Below are 25720 nucleotides of genomic sequence, written 5' to 3' on the forward strand. Positions count from 1 at the left end.
AATTTTCTTTTGGACTTTCAATGGACGTGGAATTCACGGACACAGGTTCGGGTTGGGCAGGAAGTTAGTTTAGGCAGTCACAGCCCCAGTTCAGGATTTTACCAGTTTTCCAATTGATAGTGGGTTGGTGTCGAATGAGCCGTGGGCGGCCTAGAATTACATCAGCTTGGCTATTCTCAAGAATGAAAGGGTCAAAAAGTAGATTCAACTTGAATTTCAATACTATTAAACTGACTTTAAAATCTTAAGAAGTTTATAAGTTGTAAAATGTCACAGTGCATGTTAAATAGCCTAAATGAACTTGTATCTTATATAGTATCCGAAGACCTTGATTTCGCTCTGCAAATGGAACCTGAAGAATGAACCGAAATGAAAACATTTTAAAACAAATTTAAAATGACTGTTTAATAACAATAGCATGCATAAGAGCCTTTGTGTAAAGGTTTTTCTTTAATTTTTTGATGAGTAGACTGTAGCCTGAGATTATCCTATTTTTAATGGCTTTTAGGATGTTATAATGTATATTGTAATGTTATTGTTGTTTTACGTCTTCCTTTCATTTTACAATTAGATTCAGTTCGCAATCCGTCTCTTTGCGCCACCTGGCGGTAGTTTCGCGAATGATTTTAACTCGCGACTGATTTGCAGTTAACGCCGCGGCCCTGAATGGGTAATACCCATTTTGGTTGTCTACCTACTGTAGTACATTGGGCAGGACATCCATATGCTCACCTAACATTCATCAACCTCAGATATGGGAGATGTAGTAGCAACTTTACATGGCAGCTCAATCTAATGTTAGCCTAAAAAAAAGTGTGAAGTTCACGTTTTTGTGTGGAGTGTGGAAACTGAACAGTAGCACGCTTGGGCTACTGCAGGACAGATGGAGGCACCAGTGCGATCATTTGCTCTTAAAATACTTCATTTTTGGTCATAAGAGTAATGCATCTTTCGTATCTGTAAATACTCTATGTTTATTCGTGTGCACTCTTTTGTAAAATAATGAAAGCAAACAGGATGCACTTTCTGCTGTCTCGGACTCTGTGAACTTGAGCGCATCACTTTGAAACTCGGTGTATACTTGCCTTATTACAGAAATGAAAAATATGTTTATAGAGAGTGAAACTTTTAAATGAACCAATTATGTAATCCATGTGAAACCTGCATACAGGCACATACTGCAGAGAAGATGAGTCAGTGTCACTGACGTCATCTCTTAAACTGAAAACAGAAAGCAGTAGTGTAACAGTACATTATTAAAACGTTAATGCTGTTTACTTGCTGTTTTTCCTTAACACATTCATAATTATTATATTTGCCAGTGCGCTGTGGCATGCTTTTTTTTTGTGCACTTGAGCGCTTATTAGGCTGTTTAGCCAGTTAAAAACTCATTATTATGATTTATATAGTTTATTAATAAAAGTGCGACTAATAGTCGACTAATGCTTAAAATGAACGACTATTAGTCGACCAGAAAAAAAAGGGGGCAGCCCTAATGCAAATGGACTAATTGTTTACAAGATACATAAGAGGCTGACAATTAGCTCAATATATAGCAACACATCCCAGACAATATTTTTCCGGTTTTTGATTGTTCTGACATTTTGTTGGATATTCTAGTTGGAGGTACAGCTGTGTTGTTCAAACGCACATACAGATGCAGAAGAGGGAAACACACCGGCACCCTGGTAAAGCTCAGCACGTGTGGCTTTTCTAACTGCTCTTCCAAGCATTCATCTTGCAAATGTCCGTTCCCTTCAGGGCCGTTTCTAGACAATTTGATGAGCCACTAGATGCCTGTATAGCCCTATGTAACAATCCATAGTAGCTAAAACATTGCACATATTTTACACATAAATCACACATAAATTAATTTTATTATTTTGGATACATGTTTAGAGATTATCAATGGCTACTTTTTGTCTTTATCTGTTTTTTGTTCAATTGTTTTGTTGTTGTTGCTTGAAACATTGGTTTAACGTGTCAGTTATTGCATTATTATTTCAGTCAAACCTATAAAACCCTTTGTTACCCCAAACTACATATAAAAGCCTGATCAGTGGCATAAAAATAATCAATGTAACTACTTAATCCTTTGCTACTTATTAACATGTGAACTTCCCCTTTAAATAGTGTGATGCTCTGCCCTCTATGTGCATGATGCTGCTGTTAGAAGTGAGTGAATTGATTCAGCATTTCGACACCTCTGTACGGATGCATTAAACTCGACAAAGCGGTTTAATAAAGGATGTACTGATCTCGTGAATTAGTGAATTTTACTATACCAATATTTTTAAATTGGCTGTTAAAGTGTATATGGGAATTTAAAAATATTGGTATAGTAAAATTCACTAATTCACGAGACATGACATGCTGATCCTTTAACAATGCATTGGCACAAAAATGCACACCTTTTGGACAAATCTAGCAACATGATTTATCAACTGCCACAAATACTGATTTTGTGCACTTTATTTACTGTACCAATATTTTAAATTGGCATTTGAACTTCGCTTTATTTCATGGCGAAAAAAAAAAAAACGTTACCTTGCGAAAGCACTGATAGAGCCCATTGATCTAATGCCGTTGATGAGTGCTCCAAATGCAACTTACCGCACAACAATCAGGCAGCAATGACAGCGCCCTGATCCAATGGCATACAGGCATCATCAGAATGAAAATACTCTAGCGTAATGGTGTTTTGGGATCCAGTGTGGGCGGCAATCATATTTCAGGATGACCGTGCCTCTCTTTATCACAACTCTGTTCAAATTTAGCGCCAATATGGGCACTCATTGGCGCCCCTTCAGCTGGTAACTTCTGTGCCTAGAAACGCTACTGGTTCCCTTGCTAACAAAAGGGATGAACTTCTTCTCCTCACCCGCACCAACAAGGACTTTTCAAACTCTGCTGCACTGTGCTTCACTGAAACCTGGCTGAATGAAGCCATTCCGAATAATGTGCTTCATCTGCTGGGCTACTAGTTGTTCACAGTGGATCGCACCCCGGAGTTATAGGGGAAAACGAGAGGTGGTGGATTGTGTTTCTACATCAGTGAAAGTTGGTGTTCAGATGTAACAATGCTGAAAAAGGTATGCTGTCCTAACTTAAAGGCACTCTTCATAAACTGTAAACCTTTCTACTCGTTTTCCTCTTTCATTCTTGTGAATGTGTAGTCATGGCCAAAAGTTTTGAGAATTACATAAGTATTAGTTTTCAAAAAGTTTGCTGCTAAACTGCTTTTATATCTTTGTTTCAGTTGTTTCTGTGATGTACTGAAATATAATTACAAGCACTTCATACGTTTCAAAGGCTTTTATCGACAATTACATGACATTTATGCAAAGAGTCAGTATTTGCAGTGTTGGCCCTTCTTTTTTAGGACCTCTACAATTCGACTGGGCATGCACTCAATCAACTTCTGGGCCAAGTCCTGACTGATAGCAACCCATTCTTTCATAATAACTTCTTGGAGTTGTCAGAATTAGTGGGTTTTGTTTGTCCACCCCGCCTCTTGAGGATTGACCACAAGTTCTCAATGGGATTAAGATCTGGGGAGTTTCCAGGCCATGGACCCAAAATTTCAACATTCTGGTCCCCGAGCAACTTAGTTATCACTTTTGCCTTATGGCACGGTGCTCCATCGTGCTGGAAAATGCATTGTTCTTCACCAAACTGTTGTTGGGTTGTTGGAAGAAGTTGCTGTTGGAGGGTGTTTCATGGCTGTGTTTTTGGGCAGAATTGTGAGTGAGCCCACTCCCTTGGATGAGAAGCAACCCCACACGTGAATGGTGTCAGGATGCTTTACTGTTGGCATGACACAGGACTGATGGTAGCGCTCACCTTTTCTTCTCCAGACAAGCCTTTTTCCAGATGCCCCAAACAATCGGAAAGGAGAATATGACTTTACCCCAGTCCTCAGCAGTCCATTCACTATACTTTCTGCAGAAGATCAATCTGTCCCTGATGTTTTTTTTTTGAGAGAAGTGGCTTCTTTGCTGTCCTTCTTGACACCAGGCCATCTTCCAAAAGTCTTCGCCTCACTGTGCGTGCAGATGCGCTCACACCTGCCTGCTGCCATTCCTGAGCAAGCTCTGCACTGGTGGCACTCCGATCCTGCAGCTGAATCCTCTTAAGGAGACAATCCTGGCGCTTGCTGGACTTTCTTAGACGCCCTGAAGCCGTCTTTACAAGAATTGAACCTCTTTCCTTGAAGTTCTTGATGAACCTATAAATTGTTGATCTTGGTGCAATCTTAGTAGCCACAATATCCTTGCCTGTGAAGCCATTTTTATGCAACGCAATGATGGCTGCATGCGTTTCTTTGCAGGTCACCATGGTTAACAATGGAAGAACAATGATTTCAAGCATCACCCTCCTTTTAACATGTCAAGTCTGGCATTCTAACCCAATCAGCCTGACATAATGATCTCCAGCCTTGTGCTCGTCAACATTCTCACCTGAGTTAACAAGATGATTACTGAAATGATCTCAGCAGGTCCTTTAATGACAGCAATGAAATGCAGTGGAAAGGTTTTTTTTGGGATTAAGTTAATTTTCATGGCAAAGAAGGACTATGCAATTCATCTGATCACTCTTCATAACATTCTGGAGTATATGCAAATTGCTATTATAAAAACTTAAGCAGCAACTTTTCCAATTTCCAATATTTATGTAATTCACATGAGTTGGCCGAACAAATAGCTGAAATGGGGCAAAGGTACCCAGACTCTAATTTAATCATTCTTGGAGATTTTAACAAATCAAATCTATCCCATGAACTGCCAAAATACAAGTAGCATATTACATGTCCCACCAGAGACTATACCAGGGATCTTCAACCCTGCTCCTGGAGAGCTACCATCCTGCAGACTTTCGTTCCAACCCTGCTCCAACACACCTGTCTGTGTTTACCAAGTAGCCCTGAACACCTTGATTAACTGCTTCAGGTGTGTTTGATTGGGGTTGGAGCTGATATCTGCAGGACAGTAGCTCTCCAGGAGCAGGGTTGGAGACCCCTGGACTATACTGATATACTGGATCACTGTTACACCACAATAAAGGATGCACGAGCAGTCCCACAAGCAACTTTAGGTCTCTCTGTGCCTTTTGGGGATCACTGCTTGGTTCATCTTATAAAAAAAAAAAAAAAAGTGACGTGACATTCAGCCAAGTATGGTGACCCATACTCAGAATTCGTGCTCTGCATTTAACCCATCCGAAGTGCACACACACAGAGCAGTGAACACACACACACACTGTGAACACACACCCGGAGCAGTGGGCAGCCATTTTATGCTGCAGCGCCCGGGGAGCAGTTGGGGGTTCGATGCCTTGCTCAAGGGCACCTAAGTCATGGTATTGAAGGTGGAGAGAGAACTGTACATGCACTCCCCCCACCCACAATTCCTGCCGGCCCGAGACTCGAACTCACAACCCTTTGATTGGGAGTCCGACTCTCTAACCATTAGGCTTCCCACCGACCTACCAACCTACAGGCAGAAACTGAAACTAAAACCCATTTTAAGGACTGTTAACCTGCACCCCCCATTTTGGGACTCACAGCTGAAAATGACCTACCTAACTTAAAATTTTAACAGTTCCTGACAACAGTGTGCAACACACACAGTCCTTTGGGCTTTACTATTCATCTTCCAGAGTTTATAATGCTCAAAAAGATAAAAATATAGATACTTAAAGGCACAATATGTAAGTTTTTTTATGAAAATATCCAAAAACCACTAGAGCGGTGTTATATATTTTGCTGATTTGTGTACTTACATTTTCCCAAATGTTTCGAAGAATATTGAAATCCAGTGAAATAAGCAATTTTAACTAGTGACACGGACTGTGTCCATAGTGTCATTGTGTCACCTGCCAATGACGACATAACCCCTCAATAACAAATGTATTGAAGGGTTTTACAAACTATTTTAGTCATATAAGAGCAGTATTAAAATAGATGAATGAATGTGCCAAAGTTGCCTTAAAGAAATTTAACAATGTTAAACATTTAGGTTAATTAATCTTAAACAGTAGGCTATAACGCGTTGACAGCGTGACTTTGAATATTAATTAAGAATTTTGGCATAAATAATTGAATTACAAACAGTGAAATAACTGTGAAAAAAAATGACAGAATAATGACTAAAATTTAATAAAAATTAATAAATATGTTCTGATCTTTTTATCAGGTCTTGCACAGTATTGCAGTCACTATTAAGTGAGCACTGACACAGTGTGGTGTTTACGAGCCAAGGCTTTCTCAGATCGAAATCTGCACCCTGCCAGATTATGCATCCCCTAGTATTGGTAGGTTTAGGAGTAGGTGTGGGGGAGGGGTTAGGATTAGGGGTGGGCAGTGGGTTGGGATTAGGCAGTCAGGTAGCAATTTCAACGAGGAGATGCATATCACATCTTTCAGGGTTGCAGAATTCGGCACAACATCGGTTTACGTTGGATTAAATCTACAAGTCCTATTGAGTTTGGAAAATGCTGTGCACAGTAATCATCAGAATATCTCTTCACTTGTTTCTGTAAATGACCGGATTTTGAAATCATCCTGCAGATGCTAATTTTAACAGGCGTTTATTCAACTAGGTGATTACAGCGCATTGAAAAATATACATAACCAGAAGAATCGATACACTGCTTCGACGCACACTTCCAGTAATCAATTCCACTGTGATAAATGTCTGTCGTCAAATACACACACTGCTGTTAAAATGTCCATTGTGTGGAATATCTCATGTAAATAGAGTCAGTTATGGCTTAAGTAAATTTAACCCTCATCCGTCCCTCCCATACCTATAACAAAAGTGACCCCCGTTGGTTAAAATGACCCAAACACCCACAAAAATACAAATTCTTACCTATTCAGTCCTGAAATATTTTTTGATCCGTTTTTTATTTATTTAATTTTCTTTAATTTATGGAGTTTGGAAAATGCTGTGCACAGTAATCATCAGAATATCTCTTCACCTGTCTCTGTAAATGACCGGATTTTGAAATCATCCTGCAGATGCTCATTTCAACAGGCGTTTATTCAACTAGGTGATTACAATGCACTGAAAAATATACATAACCAGAAGAATCGATACACTGCTTCGACGCACACTTCCGGTAATCAGTTCTGCTGTGATAAATGTCTGTTGTCAAATACACACACTGCTGTTAAAATGTCCATTGTGTGGAATATCTCATGTAAATAGAGTCGGTTATGGCTTAAGTAAATTTAACCCTCATCCGTCCCTCCCGTACCTATAACAAAAGTGTCCACCATTGGTCAAAATGACCCAAAGACCTTCAACATTACATTTTTTTTTTCTTTTCAGTCCTGAAATATTTTTTTTTATCTGTTTTTATTTATTTAATTTTCTTTAATTTATGTAGTTTTTTTATTATGTTTTTGGTGATTTTTATTTTATTTATATTAAATTCTGGATATTTAGAAGAATCTATGAGCAAATAAGCATTTATTACAGTATTTCAGAAAAGAAAAAGAAAAAAAGAGACAATTCCAGTCCAATATCATCAAAAACCTTCAGATGGGCCCTGTGTGGGGTCTCTGAGTCTTTCTGACTACATGTGGTAGAAAAAAAAAAATAAGTCATAAAATTGCATTTTATGGTTACTGCCACTAGAGGGGCCTATAGAATCCTATGGAGATTCTTAACTGAGCCCTACATGTGAAACCTTTAAATTTTGGCCATATTAAGGCTTAAGATTGGTTGACAACATTCAAATATATATTGAGACATAAAAAAACATCTATATTTTGTAAAAAAAAAAAAAAAACACAAAAAAAAAACACCCTGCATTATATGAATATTCATAACATTTCAGAAATATGTAAAAAATATATATAATATATATTTAAAAATCTAAAAGTTATATAAACTGATTGGTCTCCACCACATCACTCAAACTGAACTGTTTTAAGTAAAATAATATTACAAAATGGCATATCATTCATCATATCCCAGCAGAAACTTCAAACGTGTTATAATGTGTGTCTATAGGAGTGTGTGTGCCCTGTGTATGTTTTTGCGTAATGCAGTTTTCTCATAAACTCCATCCATTCCTATGCGGGTCAAAATGACCCGCGAGGGACACTTTTGTTACTTTTTTATTGCACCCATTTAAACTCCTCGAATCCACTTAATTTTTTTTTGTGTGTGTGTGTGTGTGTGTGTGTGCGTGTGTGTGTTACAAAAGTAAAGAAATATTGAACTGTGTGTGTGTGTTACAATCAACACATGATTTTTTTTTTCACTTTATTTTTATATAAAAATAACTATGTACGTGTGTGTGTGTGTGTGTGTGTATGTGTGAGTGCGTGTGTGATTTACATATCATAAAATAAAATTATATATCAGCCCCAGCCACCCCCCACCCCACTTCCCGTATATTGAACCATGAGAAATCTGGTCACCCTAGTTAAGGCTTCTCTGTGCCTGCTCAAAATTCTGTGTAAGGACAAACAAAATATGATTGCTCTCACACCTCAGTATGAAAGTATCCAGTTGTAATTGCTGTGCAACTGTATTTATACCACCCCAAGCCTTATTAAACAGTCAAAGCTAAATTAGACTTAGACAGCATGAAACTTCAGAAAGCACTTCTGTTTCACCTTACAGTGTGACTTTGGAAGACTTTTGCTCACAGTGTTTGTGTACATGTACTATATATGTATATAGTTTGAGCAACAAATGGAGCTCAAGCATAGTTCATGCAGACCATGACATGACTGCAGCATCAGTGATACTCAGCTGATCGTAACTCCTCCCACTACAATTAATAAGATATATAAGAATCAGAATCAGAATCAGAGAGAGCTCTATTGCCAAGTATGTTTGCGCATACAAGGAATTTGTTTTAGTGAAATAAGCTTCCAGTACACAGAGACAACAACACACAGACAAAAAAATCAAATCAAATAAAAAAAAAATAGCAAATAAATAAATTGTATAAACAGTTGTGCTATAGATCATAATGGAATAGAATTGAGTAAGATGCAGGGATGTACTAGGATGGAGGGGTAACAAATAAATATAAGGATATTGCACATATTTATTGCATAAGTGGGGAACATTTAACTGTTCATGAGGTAGATTGCCTGGGGCAAGAAACTATTCTTGTGCCTGACTGTCCTTGTATTTGCGGCTCTGAAGCGCTGGCCAGATGGCAAAAGTTCAAAGATGGGGTAACTTGGATGTTAGGGATCCAGAGTGATTTTCTGAGCCCTTTTCCTCACTCTGGATGTATACAGTTCTGGAAGGGTTGGCAGGGGAGCACCAATAATCCTTTCAGCAGTCCGAACCGTTCTCTGTAGTCTTCTGATGTCTGATTTTGTAGCTGAACCAACCCAGACAGTTACTGAAGTAAAGATATGATCAAATATGAAGATACTTGATTAAGTATGAAAGATACGATATGATACGAATAAGATCATCCGTACTCACGCTTGCCATAGTCTGTTGCACAGACACGCACTAAGTCAGGCTTGAGTTCTGTCGCACAGACACGCTAAAACAGTTTTAGTCTATTGCACAGACAAACGCAGAGTCAGTTCCGTTCTGTCGCATAGAAACTCGCTTCTAGTTCGGCTCAAGACAGCTCGAAACGGTAATTTGTTACACAGATACTCCCTTAAGATTCCTCTAGTTTGTCACAAACACTCAGGACAGTTTTCAAACGGATTTAAGGATGTTGACCATACAGTTTTCGCTTCAGATTCAGGTTTTGTTTTGAGCACACGATTCGCCGCATCAACCAGTACATGCTGCTTGATTTGGAAGTGACAGTTCAGTCTAGATCGGCCCTCCCTGCATTAAGTTGTAACCTATATCATTAAGAAGATCAAGCATCCTCAACAGATGTGGATATACTTCACTCTCCATTCATCCGAACGTGTCTTCATGAAGCTAAGCCAAGTATTTTTTTTTTTTTTTTTTTTTTTTTTTTTTTTTTTTTAACTCACGCTTAAAGTTATCAGGTATTGGCAACATGCTTGTTGCTAAGCTAATCTAATTGCTCAGTACATGCTGTAGCTATAGTCTGATCTCGTTAGCCATAGCTGTTTGGAAACTGCTGTTGCTTAAAAACTATTCAGTCACTATTTGAAACCTACTGTTTACCAGGACTTTATGTTTATCATTGGGAACATTCTCGTTGTTAAGGCTAGCTGTGTTTTAGCAAATATGCTGTTAGGGCTGCACAATTAATCAAAATTAAATTGCAAGGGCAATAGATCATGATTAGGCAGAAGCTGCGATTGTCATGTGTATCTTTCAGTGAAGCACGGTTCTGTGATCAGCAGTAAATCTCCATCCAAAAGCCAGAGGGCGCTCTCGCGCTGAAAATCCAAATATGCCCCGAAGAAGAAATCCAGGAAATGCCTATTGCTGCAGCTAAATAAACAGAAGATTTAACTGCTTTAATTGATTCAACGTGACTAATAAACATACGACTACAGCAATATACGGTTTATCTGAATTCTTATAATTTTCATCATAATAAAGTATATCTATAATGAAATGCTAATCGACATACTTTATCACTGCTTAGAATACAATGAAATATTGTGTGCCTTAATTATTCTGTTTAAGAAGCCACATCATCTCATAGAAGGATTCATTTTAAACACTCGACTGACATTATGAAGTGAATTTGGAGTTAAAACGTTATTAAATGCAGAATTATCATGTGCTCTGAGATAGAGCAGCATTTACTACACAGAACCGTAGTTCACTGAGAAGATACGCAAACAGCTGTCATAATCGAGAACGATTTTGTCAATAATTATTCATGATCCTACAATTATATCGTCTGCGATTATAAACACGATTTTGCATAGCATGTCAGAGAACTATGGCTCTGCATAGTAAATGCTGCTCCACTTGAAAGCAGGTGATGGAGATCACAGAACCGGCTTTACTGACTAAATGCACATGACAATCGCAATTAATCACATCCAATTAATCATGCAGCCCTATATGCTGTTGAACAAGCTTCTGTTTGTTATTAAACTGTTGCAGTCGTTTGGTTATCGTCAATATGCTTAATACTAGGATTAACTATGGTGACCAAACCATTTTCTCAGGACACGTCCTGTCCAGGATTTCTATATTGCCTAAAATATCTACGTTTTGGCTTTGTTTGCGCTGCGCAGACCAATTGTTGTATGACAAAGTATCATGAGCGCTCTAGAGAGCAAACGGCTTCTTGTGCTTTTGAATTGCTCTCACAGTACTTTGATGTCATACACGTATGCCATACGTCGCTAATATGTACACCTATTTGCATCGCTTTGACCATTCTCTTTAGATCCCACCTTCTCACGCACCATGATTGGTTGATTACGTACAATGTCTGGATGTTATTGGTCAAATGATCATTACCTTCATTAAGTATGAAAACGGGAAACCAAAGCCAAAACCTGGATATTTTAGGCAACATATAAATCACTGACATCACATGTACTATTAAAACGACACATTTGGTCACCCTAGGATTAACTCATGCAAGGCTATACATACCTGGCTGTGTACTGAGAGACTGCTGAACAGCTGACAGATGTCCTGACAGATATCTTCAACACCTCACTGAGCCAGGCAGTCATCCCCACATGTCTCCAATCCACAACAATCATACTGGTAACAAAGAAATCACCTGTGTCCTGTCTAAATGACTACCTTCCTATAGCACTGACTCCAATCATGATGAAGTGCTTTGAGAGGTTGGTCATGCACAACATCAAAACCAGCCTTCCCAACTCGATCCGCTCCAGTTTGCATACTGTACAAACCGCTCTACACTCCACCTGGCTGTTACCCACCTAGAAAATAAAGACTCCTATGTTAGAATGCTGTTCATCAACTTCAGCTCAGCATTCAACACAATAATCCCACAACAGCTCATTAATAAACTAAACCTGCCGGGCCTTAACAGTTCCCTCTGTATTTGGATCCTGGACTTTCTAACTGGAAGACCTCAGTCTTCCAGCACTACCACACTGAGCACAGGTGCCCCAAAAGGCTGTGTACTCAGCCCGCTGCTCTTCACGCTGCTGACCCATGACTGCACTGCCAAGTTCAGCTCCAACCTCATAATCAAGTTTGCAGATGACACAACAGTGGTAGGTCTCAACAGTGATGAAACGCACTACAGAGAGGAAGTGGCACAACTGGCTGAATGGTGTGGCACTAACAACCTGTCCCTCAATGTGGAGAAGACAAAGGATATTGTGATGTGATCAGCCAAAGTGTGCAATGATGCTTATGAAAGCTCACACAGCAAAAGAAACAAACTAAATTATTTTGTACTTTTTTTAGAAGACAGTGAGAGGAAAATCTTTGTTTTGAGAAATAAAAAGGGGGTAGGTTCGGGTCATGTGACAAGAGTGATGTGGGAAGACTGACACTATGATAGCAGATCCAAAGCACAACTTTTGTTAATAAAACTTTAATTTCTTTGTTTAATAGCTTATTGTCACATTATGCTGCCAGAAAGGAACACATAGCCATGAATAATCAAAAGAGATTTTAATAGTTTCCAACACAGGGAACAGGTGGTTGACACATGTACATCACTGATAGACCCGACAAACAAAGAACGCAAAAGCAAAGACTTAAATACTAGGGATAATTAACAAACACAGGTGCCAGGAATCATAATTAAACTAAATGAGAACAGGAAAGAGACCATAAACGAAAAACAGGAACAGAAACAGGGGCTAAACATGACACGGAACAGTTCAGAATCCTGACACCTATAAGTGAGTGTCTTTGTTGCTGGGTTTTCATTAAAAAAATAACATTGAACCACAAACTAAGCATTTGTTTTAAATAAGGGAAAAGACCTTATTTATTTGGGTTACAATGGCTATATCCATCTTATTCATTTTGTTAATACAAGGTAGATGTTTAATATATGCAAATTTGCCATTGTACTATTTTATGGCTGATGTGTTTTAATTAATAAGACAATAAACCACAATCTACAATCGTTTTAAGGTAGCCTATAAGGGGAAATCCATAGGCTATTTATTTGTGTTAAACACGGGCAAAACATATCCTTATTTATTTTGTTAATAAAAGTTCAAAGTTTAATACAGATGAATTTGTCATTATACTATTTTATTGTATAACCTATGTTATAACCCCCTTTTTTTTTGATTAATAATAATGAGCCATAACCATTAATTTAAAGTAAGGTGGAAATCAAAAAACCTTACATTTATTTGTGTTACAACGTGGGTACATCAGTCTTATTTGTTCTGTTCATAAAAGTTTTGTTTAATATAAGCGACTTTGTCATTGTAGCATTGCTGATGTTGTGTATCTGTGTGTTTCATTAAGAATAATATTGAATCAACCTTAAGCATTAATTCTGTTTCAAGAATAAGAAAGACCTAAAGTTTTCCCTACTTATCCTACTTCCCGTGGTAATGCCTTTATGTACTTTATGTAATGTAAATTATATAAACAAAAAGAAATGTTATTATATAAATTATTCAATTGAAACGTCCCTACAGGACTTCTTTGAATATTGAGAGCCAAGATGGTGGCGCGTACACATCGCGAGGCTCAGCGTCTCTCCAGTTTTTGCAGTATTTTTCCTGCTCATCTCGGGTCTCTTCATACTGAACAGATTTGTCTTAACATCTTACACCTGACCGGAGCTTTTGGATATTGGTGTGCTCTTTTCCAACAGTTTTATCACCAATCCTCAACTCATCCCTTAGATCTCAAGAACACCCGAGGCTGCACACTCTACCCGGCCGGGCGGAAGTGCTCGCAGGCGGCGGCGAGATCGTAAACAAAGGCGGGGGAAGCGCGGCGGTCTAAGAGCAAAGCTAAAGCTAACACCGCTCCGGCTTTTTTTACCCAGCATTTTCCTCGCTAATGTGCGTTTACTGGTGAACAAAATGGATGAGTTACGACTTCACATCACCCACAGTAAGAGACTTTTGGATTGCAATGTCATGGTTTTCACAGAAACATGGCTACACAGTGACGTACCCAATAATGCTATTGAGCTAGCCGGACACTACACGCTCCAGGCAGGTAAGACAGCAGATGACTCCAGCAAGACAAGAGGTGGTGGATTGTGCATTTATGTTAACAAAGCTTAGTGTATGAACACTGTCATTGTTGGGAGACACTGCTCAGCTAACCTAGAGTTTCTCATGGTTAAGTGTAGACCTTTTTATCTGCTGAGGGAGCTCACTTCCACCATTATAACTGCAGTCTATATTCCACCGGATTCTAATGTCAAGCTTGCTATGAACTAACTGCATGCGGCCATTAGTAAACAACAGACTGCTCACCCGGAGGCTGCTTTTAAAGACAGTGCTCCCTAAATTCCATCAGCATGTTTCCTGCCACACTAGAGGAGACAAAACTTTGGATCATGTTTACACAAACATTGATGGAGCTAACATCTCGACCCCCCTCCCCCACCTGGGACAGTCTGATCACCTTTCTTTGTTTCTCACCCCTAATTATTCACCCCTCATCGACCGTGTGAAGCCATTAGTGAGGACCACCAAAGTGTGGCCAACTGGAGCAGACTCTTTATTTCAGGACAGGTTTCAATACACAGACTGGAGTATGTTTGCTTTCCAGGCTGCCTGTGGCTCTCACACGGACATTGATATCTATACCTCCTCTGTACTGGATTACATCAACAGCACCACTGACAGTGTTACAACAGAAAAACAGATCACAAAGTACCCTAATCAGAAGCCATGGATGAACAAGGAGGTATGACTCCTGCTGAAAGGCTGCAACACTGCCTACAGATCAGATGATGCTCAGGCCTACAGCAAATCCAGGGCTAACCTGAGGAGGGGCATCAAAAAGGCCAAGTACTGCTACAAGCTAAAGGTAGAGGAACACTTTTCAAACTCTGACCCCCGACGCATGTGGCAGGCCATCCAGGCCATCAGTGACTACAAGCCAAGCAACTCCACTCCAACGGTCACAAATGTCTCCTTGCTTAATGAGCTAAATTACATTTATGCTTGCTTCAACAGCGACAGCAAGAAGATGGCCACCAAGATCACACCCACAGCAGACCATCAACCCCTCAAACTCACCTTCACAGATGTCTACACTACATTGAGCCGTATCAACACACGCAAGGCTGCTGGCCCGGAAGGCATTCCTGGACGTTTGCTTAGGGCATGTGCAGAGCAGCTTCACAGACATTTTCAACCTGTCCCTCACCCAAGTCAAGTCAAGTCAAGTCAAGTCACCTTTATTTATATAGCGCTTTAAACAAAAAAGATTGTGTCAAAGCAACTGAACAACATTAATTAGGAAAACAGTGTGTCAATAATGCAAAATGACAGTTAAAGGCAGTTCGTCATTGAATTCAGTGATGTCATCATGCAGCTCAGTTCAGTTTAAATCGTATCTATGCAATAATTTGCAATCAAGTCAACGATATCGACGTAAATGAAGTGTCCCCAACTAAGCAAGCCAGAGGCGACAGCGGCAAGGAACCAAAACTCCATCGGTGACAGAATGGAGAAAAAACCTTGGGAGAAACCAGGCTCAGTCGGGGGGCCAGTTCTCCCCTGACCAGACGAAATCCGCAGTTCAATTCCAGGCTGCAGCAATGTCAGATTGTGCAGAAGAATCATCTGTTTCCTGTGGTCTTGTCCCAGTGGTCATCTGAGACAAGGTCTTTACAGGGGATCTGTCTCTGGGGCTCTAATTGTCCTGGTCTCCACTGTCTTTCAGGGCTGTAGAGGTCCTTTCTAGGTGCTGATCCAACATCTGGGCTGGATACGTACTGGATCCAGGTGACTGCAGTGACCCTCTGACTTGGATACAGACTGGATCTGGTGGCTATGGTGACCTCGGAATAAGAGAGAAACAGAATAATATTAGCGTAAATGCCATTCTTCTAATGATGTAGAAAGTACATCAGGTGTTATGGGAAGTGTTCCCGGTTCTGGTTTACCTAATTAATGTAGCCTAAAAATCCTTTAACGGATTTGGATATTAGAAGCGTATTAGTGTGTTATGTGTAAGCCAGGTTAAAGAGATGGGTCTTTAATCTAGATTTAAACTGCAAGAGTGTGTCTGCCCCCCGAACAATGTTAGGTAGGTTATTCCAGAGTTTGGGCGCTAAATAGGAAAAGGATCTGCCACCCGCAGTTGACTTTGATATTCTAGGTATTATCAAATTGCCAGAGTTTTGAGAACGGAGCGGACGTGGAGGACTATAATGTAACAAGAGCTCGTTCAAATACTGAGGTGCTAAACCATTCAGGGCTTTATAAGTAATAAGCAAGATTTTAAAATCTATACGATGTTTGATAGGGAGCCAGTGCAGTGTGTGACAGAACCGGGCTAATATGATCATACTTCCTGGTTCTAGTAAGAACTCTAGCTGCTGCATTTTGGACTAACTGGAGTTTGTTTACTAAGCGTGCAGAACAACCACCCAATAAAGCATTACAATAATCTAACCTTGAGGTCATAAACGCATGGTTTAACATTTCTGCATTTGACATTGAGAGCATAGGCCGTAATTTATATATATTTTTGAGATGGAAAAATGCAGTTTTACAAATGCTAGAAACGTGGCTTCATAAGGAAAGGTTGCTATCAGATAGCACACCTAGGTTCCTAACTGATGACGAAGAATTGACAGAGCAGCCATTAAGTCTTAGACAGCGTTCTAGGTTATTACATGCAGAGCTTTTAGGTCCTATAATAAACACCTCTGTTTTTTTTAGAATTTAACAGTAAGAAATTACTCGTCATCCAGTTTTTTATATCGAATATGCATTCCGTTCGTTTTTCAAATTGGTATGTTTTAACGGGCCGCAAAGAAATATAGAGCTGAGTATCATCAGCATAACAGTGAAAGCTAAAACCTTGTTTCCTGATGATATTTCCCCAGGGTAACATGTAAAGCGTGAAGAGTAATGGCCCTAATACTGAGCCTTGAGGTACTCCATACTGCACTTGTGATCGATATGATATCTCTTCATTCACTGCTACGAATTGATGGCAGTCATATAAGTACGATTTAAACCATGCTAATGCACTTCCATTAATGCCAACAAAGTGTTCTAGCCTATGCAAAAGAATGGTGTGGTCAATAGCAGCAGCACTAAGATCCAATAGCACTAATAGAGAGATACAACCACGATCAGATGAAAAGAACAGGTCATTTGTAACTCTAAGGAGAGCAGTTTCAGTACTATGATACGGTCTAAATCCTGACTGGAAATCCTCACAGATGCCATTTTTCTCTATGAAGGAATATAATTGTGAGAATACTACCTTTTCTAGTATCTTGGACAGAAAGATACTAGAAAAGCTTTAAGTCCACATCCATTTTGCCAGTACCGAAACACTCCTCCCCGATGTGCCTGAATGACTACCGCCCTGTAGCACTCACACCTAATGTTATGAAGTGCTTTGAGCGGCTGGTCCTAGCACACCTCAAGGACTGCCTCCCACCCACACCTATTTGCCTACCGTAGCAATAGGAGCACAGATGATGCAGTATGCACAGTGCTGCACTCTGTACTCACACACTTGGACTGCCTACAGGGAAGAGGTACAGCACCTGGCCTCATGGTGCGCTGACAACAACCTGCTCCTTAACACCAGCAAGACAAAGGAGCTCATTATGGACTTCAGGCAGAAGAAAAAAAGCACGCATGACCCCATCCACATTAACGGGATGGTTGTTTAACGTGTCTTCAGCTTCAATTTCCTGGGAACCACTATCTCGGAGGACCTGTCCTGGACCACAAACACCTCCAGCCTGGTCAAGAAGGCTCACCAGCGCCTCTTCTTCCTCAGGACACTGAAGAAGAACCAGCTGTCTTCAGCCATCCTGGTGAACTTTTACCAGTGTGCGATCGAGAGCATCCTGACTAGTTGTATCACAGTCTGGTATGGAAACTGCTCGGTTGCTGACCGCAAAGCACTGCAGAGGGTGGTGAAAACCATCCAATGCATCACAGGGACAACGCTTCCTGCTATTGAAAACATCCAGAGAAAACGCTGTCTACGTCAAGCTCACAGCATTCTTAAGGACTCCTCTCACCCTGACCATAAACTGTTTATACTCCTGCCCTCTGGGAGGCGCTTCAGGAGCCTCCGGACAAAGACCAGCAGACTCAGGAACAGTTTTTTCCCCACAGCTGCCTCCTTAGTGAATTCTGCACACTGGAATATTTTTCTATGCACTTTTTTATTGTCCTTTGCCCTAGTGTAAATGATGTTCATATGTTCATAGTTTCTGCTTATAGTGTACATACACTTATTACATAATCCATTTGTATAGTATGTTCATAGTACACCTATCTGTACATCATGCTGATAGTATTTAAAAAATCTATCAATTATGTCCATAGTACTGCCTTATCTGTATATTTATTGTACATTTGTAACATATTGTAGACACTGTATATCCTGTACTTACTGCTTATTGCACTTCTAGTTAGGTGCTAACTGCATTTCGTTGCCTTGTACCTTACATGTGCATTGACAATAAAGTTGAATCAAATCTAATCTAATCTAATCTAATCTAATATTATTTCACTGTTAAATATACATTTTTTTGTCCTGATAAATGTAATATAATGTTTCATTGTAAAATTTTTATGTAAAGGTATTGTTACAATTAATCTAACATATTCACATTTGTTTTCTGTTAAGATTATAAACATTGTTTTCAGTGTGCACACTCACTCCTCTTCCTCATCTTGACAATTTGTATCATAAGTAATTTTACTCTCAACTGCAATGAATTTTTGAGAATGTGGATATAGTGAGTGCATTTTAAATTACTCCTTTCATTGCTTGTATTTGTGTACAATGTTAAAAAAAGATATTCTTTTATTCTATTATTTTTTCTCTCTTTTTTATAGGGGGATCAAGGCGACCAGGGACCGAGGGTATGTGTTTTTGTTTGTTTGTTTGTTTGTTTGTTTTTTTCTTGCATGTGCTATTCTGTTGAGTGAATTAATGTGTTACATTTCCCATATGGACTTGCATGTTTGAGATGCATGGGTTTCTTAATGGTGTGTGTAAAAAAAGGCTTGGAAAGGCCGAACTATAAACACCTCAATTTTAAATGTTCAGTACCAGCAGTCTGCCTGCAATTCTTGCAATTCAATAAAGCTGAAGGTTTTGTAGTAGAATCAAGGTCCTAACATACTCTAATGGCACTTTTCCACTGCATGGTATGGCACAGTACGGCTCGGTATGGCTCACTTTTAGGGGGTTTTCCACTGGGTACAGTACCTGGTACCTGGTACTGTTTTTTTAGTACCACCTCAGTTGAGGTTCCAAGTGAACCATACCATTACCAAAACGTGACATGTAAACTCTGCTGATCACGGATTGGCTAGAGAGAATTGTCACTGCACTTGCGACACAAAAACAAAAGAACCGCAAGATTTAAATCAGCACAGCCAGCGAAGGATCAAACGCAACTGTTTTAACAACCAAAAGGTTTTGTTGTAGGGTGGCCATATGCACCATTCATATGGGACACGTCCCAGCCAGGATTTTAATATTGCCTAAAATATTCAGGTTTTGGCTGTTTGCACTGTGCAGGTCGATCATTGTGTTACATTCATGAGAGCTACAGAGAGCAGAGCAGATGGCTCCTTATGCTTTTGATCTGCTCTCACACCTACTTTGGTGTCTTTTTTTTGATCGGTGCGCAGTGACGCTTCAAGTCAAACAAACAAACAAACACGTGCACATATTTGCATCGCTTTGATCAGTCCCTGTAGATCTCACCTTCTCATGCGCAGCCCCACGATTGGTCGATTACAATACCTGCATGTTATTGGTCAAACTGCTTTGAATGTTTTCGGCAATATTAAAATCCTGGCCGGGACGTGTCCCGTATGAACGGCGCATATGGCCACCCTATTTTGTTGTCTGTTGCAGAAGAACAGACGTTCCTCTCATTGAATGCAGAGGAGTGGATCCAGCAAGAGCTTGATGGGGCGACGCGGAATAAAAACGTTTTTTTAGGAGTCATGGCAGTAGAGGCGACGCAATTATAATGACATGTGAATAATCCGACCCATTCTAAAGCGATACTAAACTGAAGTGGAAATGCAAACTGTGCCTTGCTGAGCCAAGCTGTGCCATACCATACCGCGAGCCGTTCCATGCAGTGGAAAAGAGCCATGACATTACAGTGGCATGAGAGTATGCTAGACTAAGAGGTCGTTCAAAGAATGTAAATATTTTCAGCTCAGTTGCTTGGCAACTATATTAATTCACAGGATGCTTTTAGCTACATTTGGCAGATTATGAAATAAATCACTTAAATATCTCATTCCATTCTTCTTGCATGTGTGCTAAGTTCCAATGATTGCTCTTTAGCTGGTTGAAACACAGCTTCTTTCTAACACAGAATAAGTGTCTTTGCCTCTCCTTACTGTACCTCTCTCTCTGTTATTTGGTGCATTTTTCTGATATCTGTCATAATCTTGAATGGTCTATGGTATCAGTGCAATAAGTATTAATTTGGGTAATTATTTACATTACTATAAGTTCAGTGGTATTTGAGTTATTTCTCAAAAGTCCTGCATATAAAGGGTATGAATATGATGTCACAGTAGGCAGGAGTCACTCACTAAGACATTAATGTTCAGCTTGAATGCTGTGCAAACACATTGTAAATGTGAAAGATCTGCTGTGTGATTGAACAAATAGGTAAAACAAGAAAGTGGAGCAATATTTTTTACAGACTGCTGAGTGCTACAGAAAATATAAGCAATTGGATCGCTGCAATTCAGGGAAACAACTGGAATCCAGGCACCCAATCATGGACTTGCATTTGTCATTTTGTAATGTGCATTGAATTTTGGAGTAAAATCATACCCTATGTTCCCTATCTGTCGATTTATGTCATGAAGACATTAGGGGTCAACTTTCAATCATCATTTAAGAGAAAACGGCAATGAAAATTGGCTAGTGGAAATTGCATGCTGAACCACTCCCCATACATATAAGTGAAGGGACATACAGCCAAGTATGGTGACCCATACTCAGAATTTGTGCTCTGCATTTAAATATAAGGTGACAGCATGCATCCACTCATTCAGATTTTTGTTTCGGAGCCGAGTGTTTGTATGAAACCTGTTATACTCTGCAAAGCCATTCATCTGCTGTATGTTGGCTGTTCTGGTTGGTGGTATAGTGCGAATAGCCATGTCCCTTTTCAGTGATTCCCCTGGGTGCTTCAACTAAAAGAGCAGATTTCCTCTAAAAGAGCAACTGCGGACGGCTCGCCTCTTTTTAAAGATTCCGCTTTGTCTGTGTCATCTTGGTTGCGGTCGTTTTGTGTCCTCTGATGATGGCCACAAGCATTGCCTTCTGTGTCTGTGCATTCAGCACACTGAAGATGTGTTCATGGATGGTTCATGCCTGCACTGCGAGAACATGACCATGGCAACACTGCAATTGTGGAGATTCGAGCTCTGGGAGATTTGAGGGTTACAGTGAGGTCCAGTCCCCACAGACCTCTTACTCCTCTCACAGTGCTTGTCCTGACCAGCTCCAAAGTTATTCTGCTGGCCCATCTCATGGTGGTCCCAGTGTTGCATTCAGTGGCCCAGACGCCACTCGTCTCCCTCCTCCATCCTCACTAACCTCAATGGCAGGGTGACTATGGGGTATGTAGACATTCCCCAGTTGGAGAAAGCTGTTGCAGTGCACTTGTGCTTGCAAAACGCCACCACTTGGAGGAATCGTCTGTGTCTCCCATCCAAAGCCTGTAAGCTGTTGGCAGCTCTCGCTGCCAGAGCTTATAGTGCTGTGGGCCAAGCCTCTTCTGCCTTGCATGCCATGGCTATCCTGCAAGTTCACCAGGCCAAGACCGTAAAACAAATGCACGAGGGTAGTACCGACCCGGGGTTGACTGACTTCACCCTCCGAACATCAAAAGTCATGGCATGGACCCTTAGGAATACAATGTCCACTCTGGCGGTCCAAGAGTGCCTTCTCTGGCTTAACCTGGTCGAGATGAAAAATGTTGACAAGGTGCGCTTTCTTGACACTCAGCAGTGCGCACTCCACGCTAGAAGGTGGTGCTCCCCATGTCTCATGGGGCCGCCAAGTCTTCATGGAAGGCCAGGTGGAAAATCCTGTGTTTCATTTTCTTTCTATCAGAATTTTTATCAGGTTATCAGGCTCATGGGTTGACATTGGTTGACAACATACCTCCCCATTCTCACATCCGATGCCCGATATAGCCAACCGCCAAAATATTGCGATTTGGGTACACAACACCTCTCCACACGTCTCTGGTCGGTCCCTTTGGGGACACAGTGAGTTCGGCCGTGATGAACCAGAACGCGATGCCTTCTAGGCCATGAGGCATGACTCCCCACCGCTATCCTTCAAGTTCGATTGTCCCTTTGGTGCCACTTGCACGGTGTTTGAGTGCATGGCTTGTTCTGCCCAACCCTTCCTGCTATATGTATATGTATGTATGTACTGTATGTATACTGTATATATTAAATTTACATTTAGTCATTTAGTAGACACTTTTATCCAAAGTGAATTACAAATGAGGATGACAGAAGCAATCAAAACCAACAAAAGAGCAATAACATGCAAGTGCTATGCCAAGTCTCAGTTAGCCTAACGCAGTACATGTAGCAAGATTTTGTTGTTGTTGTTTTTAGTTTAGTAGATAGAATAAGAAATTAATAGAAAAAACTAGTGTTAGAGAGTCTTTTTAATAATAAATAAAAAGAAAACAGATAGAATAGAAGAAGAACAGAGAAACCTAGTGTTAGAGGCCTTTTTTAAAAAAAAAGAAAACTTGCACTCTCTATTTGTTTTCTAACAACATGTGTTAGAGGGCTTTTTTAAAATTTTAATAGTAGAATAACTTGATACACAAATGGCTATATTCACAGTGATTATACATAATTGATATCTTGATTAATAAAAATCGTCTACATACAGTATGTAGTATGAGTTAAGGCTTGAGTGACCAGACATCCCGTTTTTCCCAACACAGTCCTGTATTTCAGCTCTATTTTTAGTGTCCCGACTTTTTTTGAAAAAATCATGTTTTGTATTTCAAAATGTCTTTACGAATGGGGGTCAGAGTGAGTAGTAGAAGTGTTCTGTCACGTGAGAACACCTATTAATCAAAATTTGGTAAGTTTTGGCTGGTAAGATGGTGCTGCACAAAGATGGTGTAATTTTTCCTTTTTTTTTTTTTTGTTGTTTCTCAAACACAATCAGTTTTACCAGGGATGAACTGCTGAACATTTGGCAGAACACACCACAAAACCTTCTACTGCATTTCAGTTATATAGATAATTTGCTGAACGTTGTAGTTGGCGGAGCAGCAGCGCTGAACAAGCGCTTCAGGACACGCAGAGGGGGGAAGAGTTATTACTTATTTCAAAATAAGTCTTGTGAAGCTCAGAACGCTGAGCTTTTTTTTCGTCCATCGTCCATCTGGCGAATCTCCGCTCTCTACCCAACAAAACTGACGAACTTCTTGTGCTCTCCAGAACAAACAAGGATTTTTCAAACTCTGCTGCTCTGTGTTTCATGGAAACCTGGCTGAATGACGCCATTCCGGACAGCGAGCTACATCTGCCTGGCTTTCAGCTGTTTAGAGCGGATCGCGACGCAGAATCAACGGGGAAATCGTGTGGCGGCAGGACATGTTATTACATAAACGAAAGGTGGTGTAAAGATGTAACAGTGTTAAAGAAGATGTGCTGCCGCGATCTGAAAGCGCACTTAATTAACTGTAAGCCGTTCTATTCGTGGCGGGAGTTTTGCTCGTTCATTCTCGTGAGTGTTTACATTCCTCCGCAAGCACACTTGAGCTTAGCTTTACAGAAACTCGCTGAGCAGATCACAGACACAGAACAACAAGACCCAGACTCTGTTATAATCATTCTTGGGGACTTAAATAAAGCAAATCTTTCCCGTGAACTGCCAAAATAATGACAGTATGTTACATGTCCCACCAGAGACAGTAATATATTGGATCACTGTTACACCACAATAAAGGATGCATATCGTTCTGTCTCACGGACAGCTTTGGGGCTCTCTGACCACTGTTTAGTTCATCTTATACTGACCTACAGGTAGAAACTGATAAATAGATAAACAATTGGAAAAAATAGTGTGACACGTAATGTAGCCTATATATGCTGAGCTCATACAGTGATGCATTATTAACCTGTTAGCCAGCAACCCACCCCCACCCCCACCCCCTATTATGAGAGTCACAGCTGAAAATGCTCTACCTAACTTAAAATTGCAACAGTTCCTTAATTCAGTGTGCTACACACACAGTTTTTGTGTCATTGGAAAAGACCCTTTGGTCTTTACTTTTCATCACCCAGATTAAAAGTTATAGACACTGAAGTGCCTTGAATTTTTTTTTCTTTTATTTCATGTAAAAATACATGAAATCAGTCCTGGAACAATCTAGAAAAGTAATGGGTTGGAAGTCACCTGTCTCATGAGTTTCTATTTCAAATCTATTTTCAAAGATACTACTAAGATATTACTACAACTGATACTATGTCTAGTCCCCCGCCACCACCACCCATTCCCCTGCTTGAGGAAAAATATTTATCAAATGTATTGAAGGGCTCTACAAACTATTTTAGTCATTAAACCTACCAATACATAGTTTTTTCAATTATAAATCAATAGACAGAATCTTAGACATCATATAAGTGATTTATTTTGAGCACTAGAAAAATACAATAAGAATAATTTGAGTAATAAAAATAAGAAAAATAAAACAGAATTAACTATGTATGCCAATTACAGCACATCCTAAATACAGCATTTACACTGGTAGATGCTAATATAGTCATTTATCACGTGCTGACGTGCTGATGGCCAGTTATAGAGATGGTAATCATATAGATGCGCCATAAGGTCAACAATCACACTCTATTCATATAGACAACGTTCACATTGATAGCTGTGATTACACAGTAATTACATGCTAATTTGCGCTAAAACAGATTGTAATCATGCAGATACAGCCACATTCCCCACTAAATACACACACATATATGAAAAATGTTGATTAAAAAAAGAAAGTATTATTTGGGCAAGTCAAGTCACCTTTATTTATATAGCGCTTTAAACAAAACAGATTGTGCCAAAGCAACTGAACAACGTTAATTACGAAAACAGTGTCAATAATCCAAAATGACAGTTAAAGGCAGTTCATCATTGAATTCAGTGATGTCATCATGCAGCTCAGTTCAGTTTAACCCTCTGGAGTCTAAGGGTATTTTTGGGGCCTGGAGAAGTTTTGTCATGCCCTGACATTTGTGTTTTTTTCAGTTTCTTATAAATATCTAAATGGCTAAAGTCTAATTTCACTGTAATCAGCACAAACTGGGCTATAATAATATGTGAGCAGCATATATGTACATGATTGTGTTTTTGAGAAAAAAAAAATGATATGTGTGGTTAGTGAAAAACTAAAAATGTTAAATCACTTGAATAAGGCAATAAAACACATACAGAACATTGGTTCCCGGGACTTTTGAGAACTGGAGCTTGTAGCCTAGAATTTTTTTTTCTAAATGATGTGAAAATCATCTTGTTTACTCACTTACAGAAAACAATATATTGATTTAAATTTTCTAAGACTTTTTGTTGGTAAAAGTCATATGCGAGTAGGCGTCAACTATCATGAATTCACA

At 39.7% G+C, this 25720-nt stretch overlaps 1 protein-coding gene across 21 annotated transcripts in view; it reads left to right on the forward strand.

Moving 5' to 3' along the window:
• LOC109103604 (collagen alpha-1(XXV) chain) overlaps positions 1-25720 on the forward strand; it is a 527306-nt gene that overhangs the window by 197499 nt on the left and 304087 nt on the right. For all 21 annotated transcript variants that reach the window (XR_006155246.1, XM_042728382.1, XM_042728388.1 and 18 more), the window contains exon 6: positions 18911-18937. Coding sequence is in view for 20 of the 21 variants with exons in the window: in XM_042728382.1 (XP_042584316.1) it covers positions 18911-18937 (27 nt within the window). In the remaining variant the exon portion in view is untranslated. The remainder of the gene's footprint in view (positions 1-18910; positions 18938-25720) is intronic.

This window comes from Cyprinus carpio, chromosome B7 (genome assembly GCF_018340385.1).
Source record: "Cyprinus carpio isolate SPL01 chromosome B7, ASM1834038v1, whole genome shotgun sequence".
Lineage (NCBI taxonomy): Eukaryota > Metazoa > Chordata > Actinopteri > Cypriniformes > Cyprinidae > Cyprinus > Cyprinus carpio.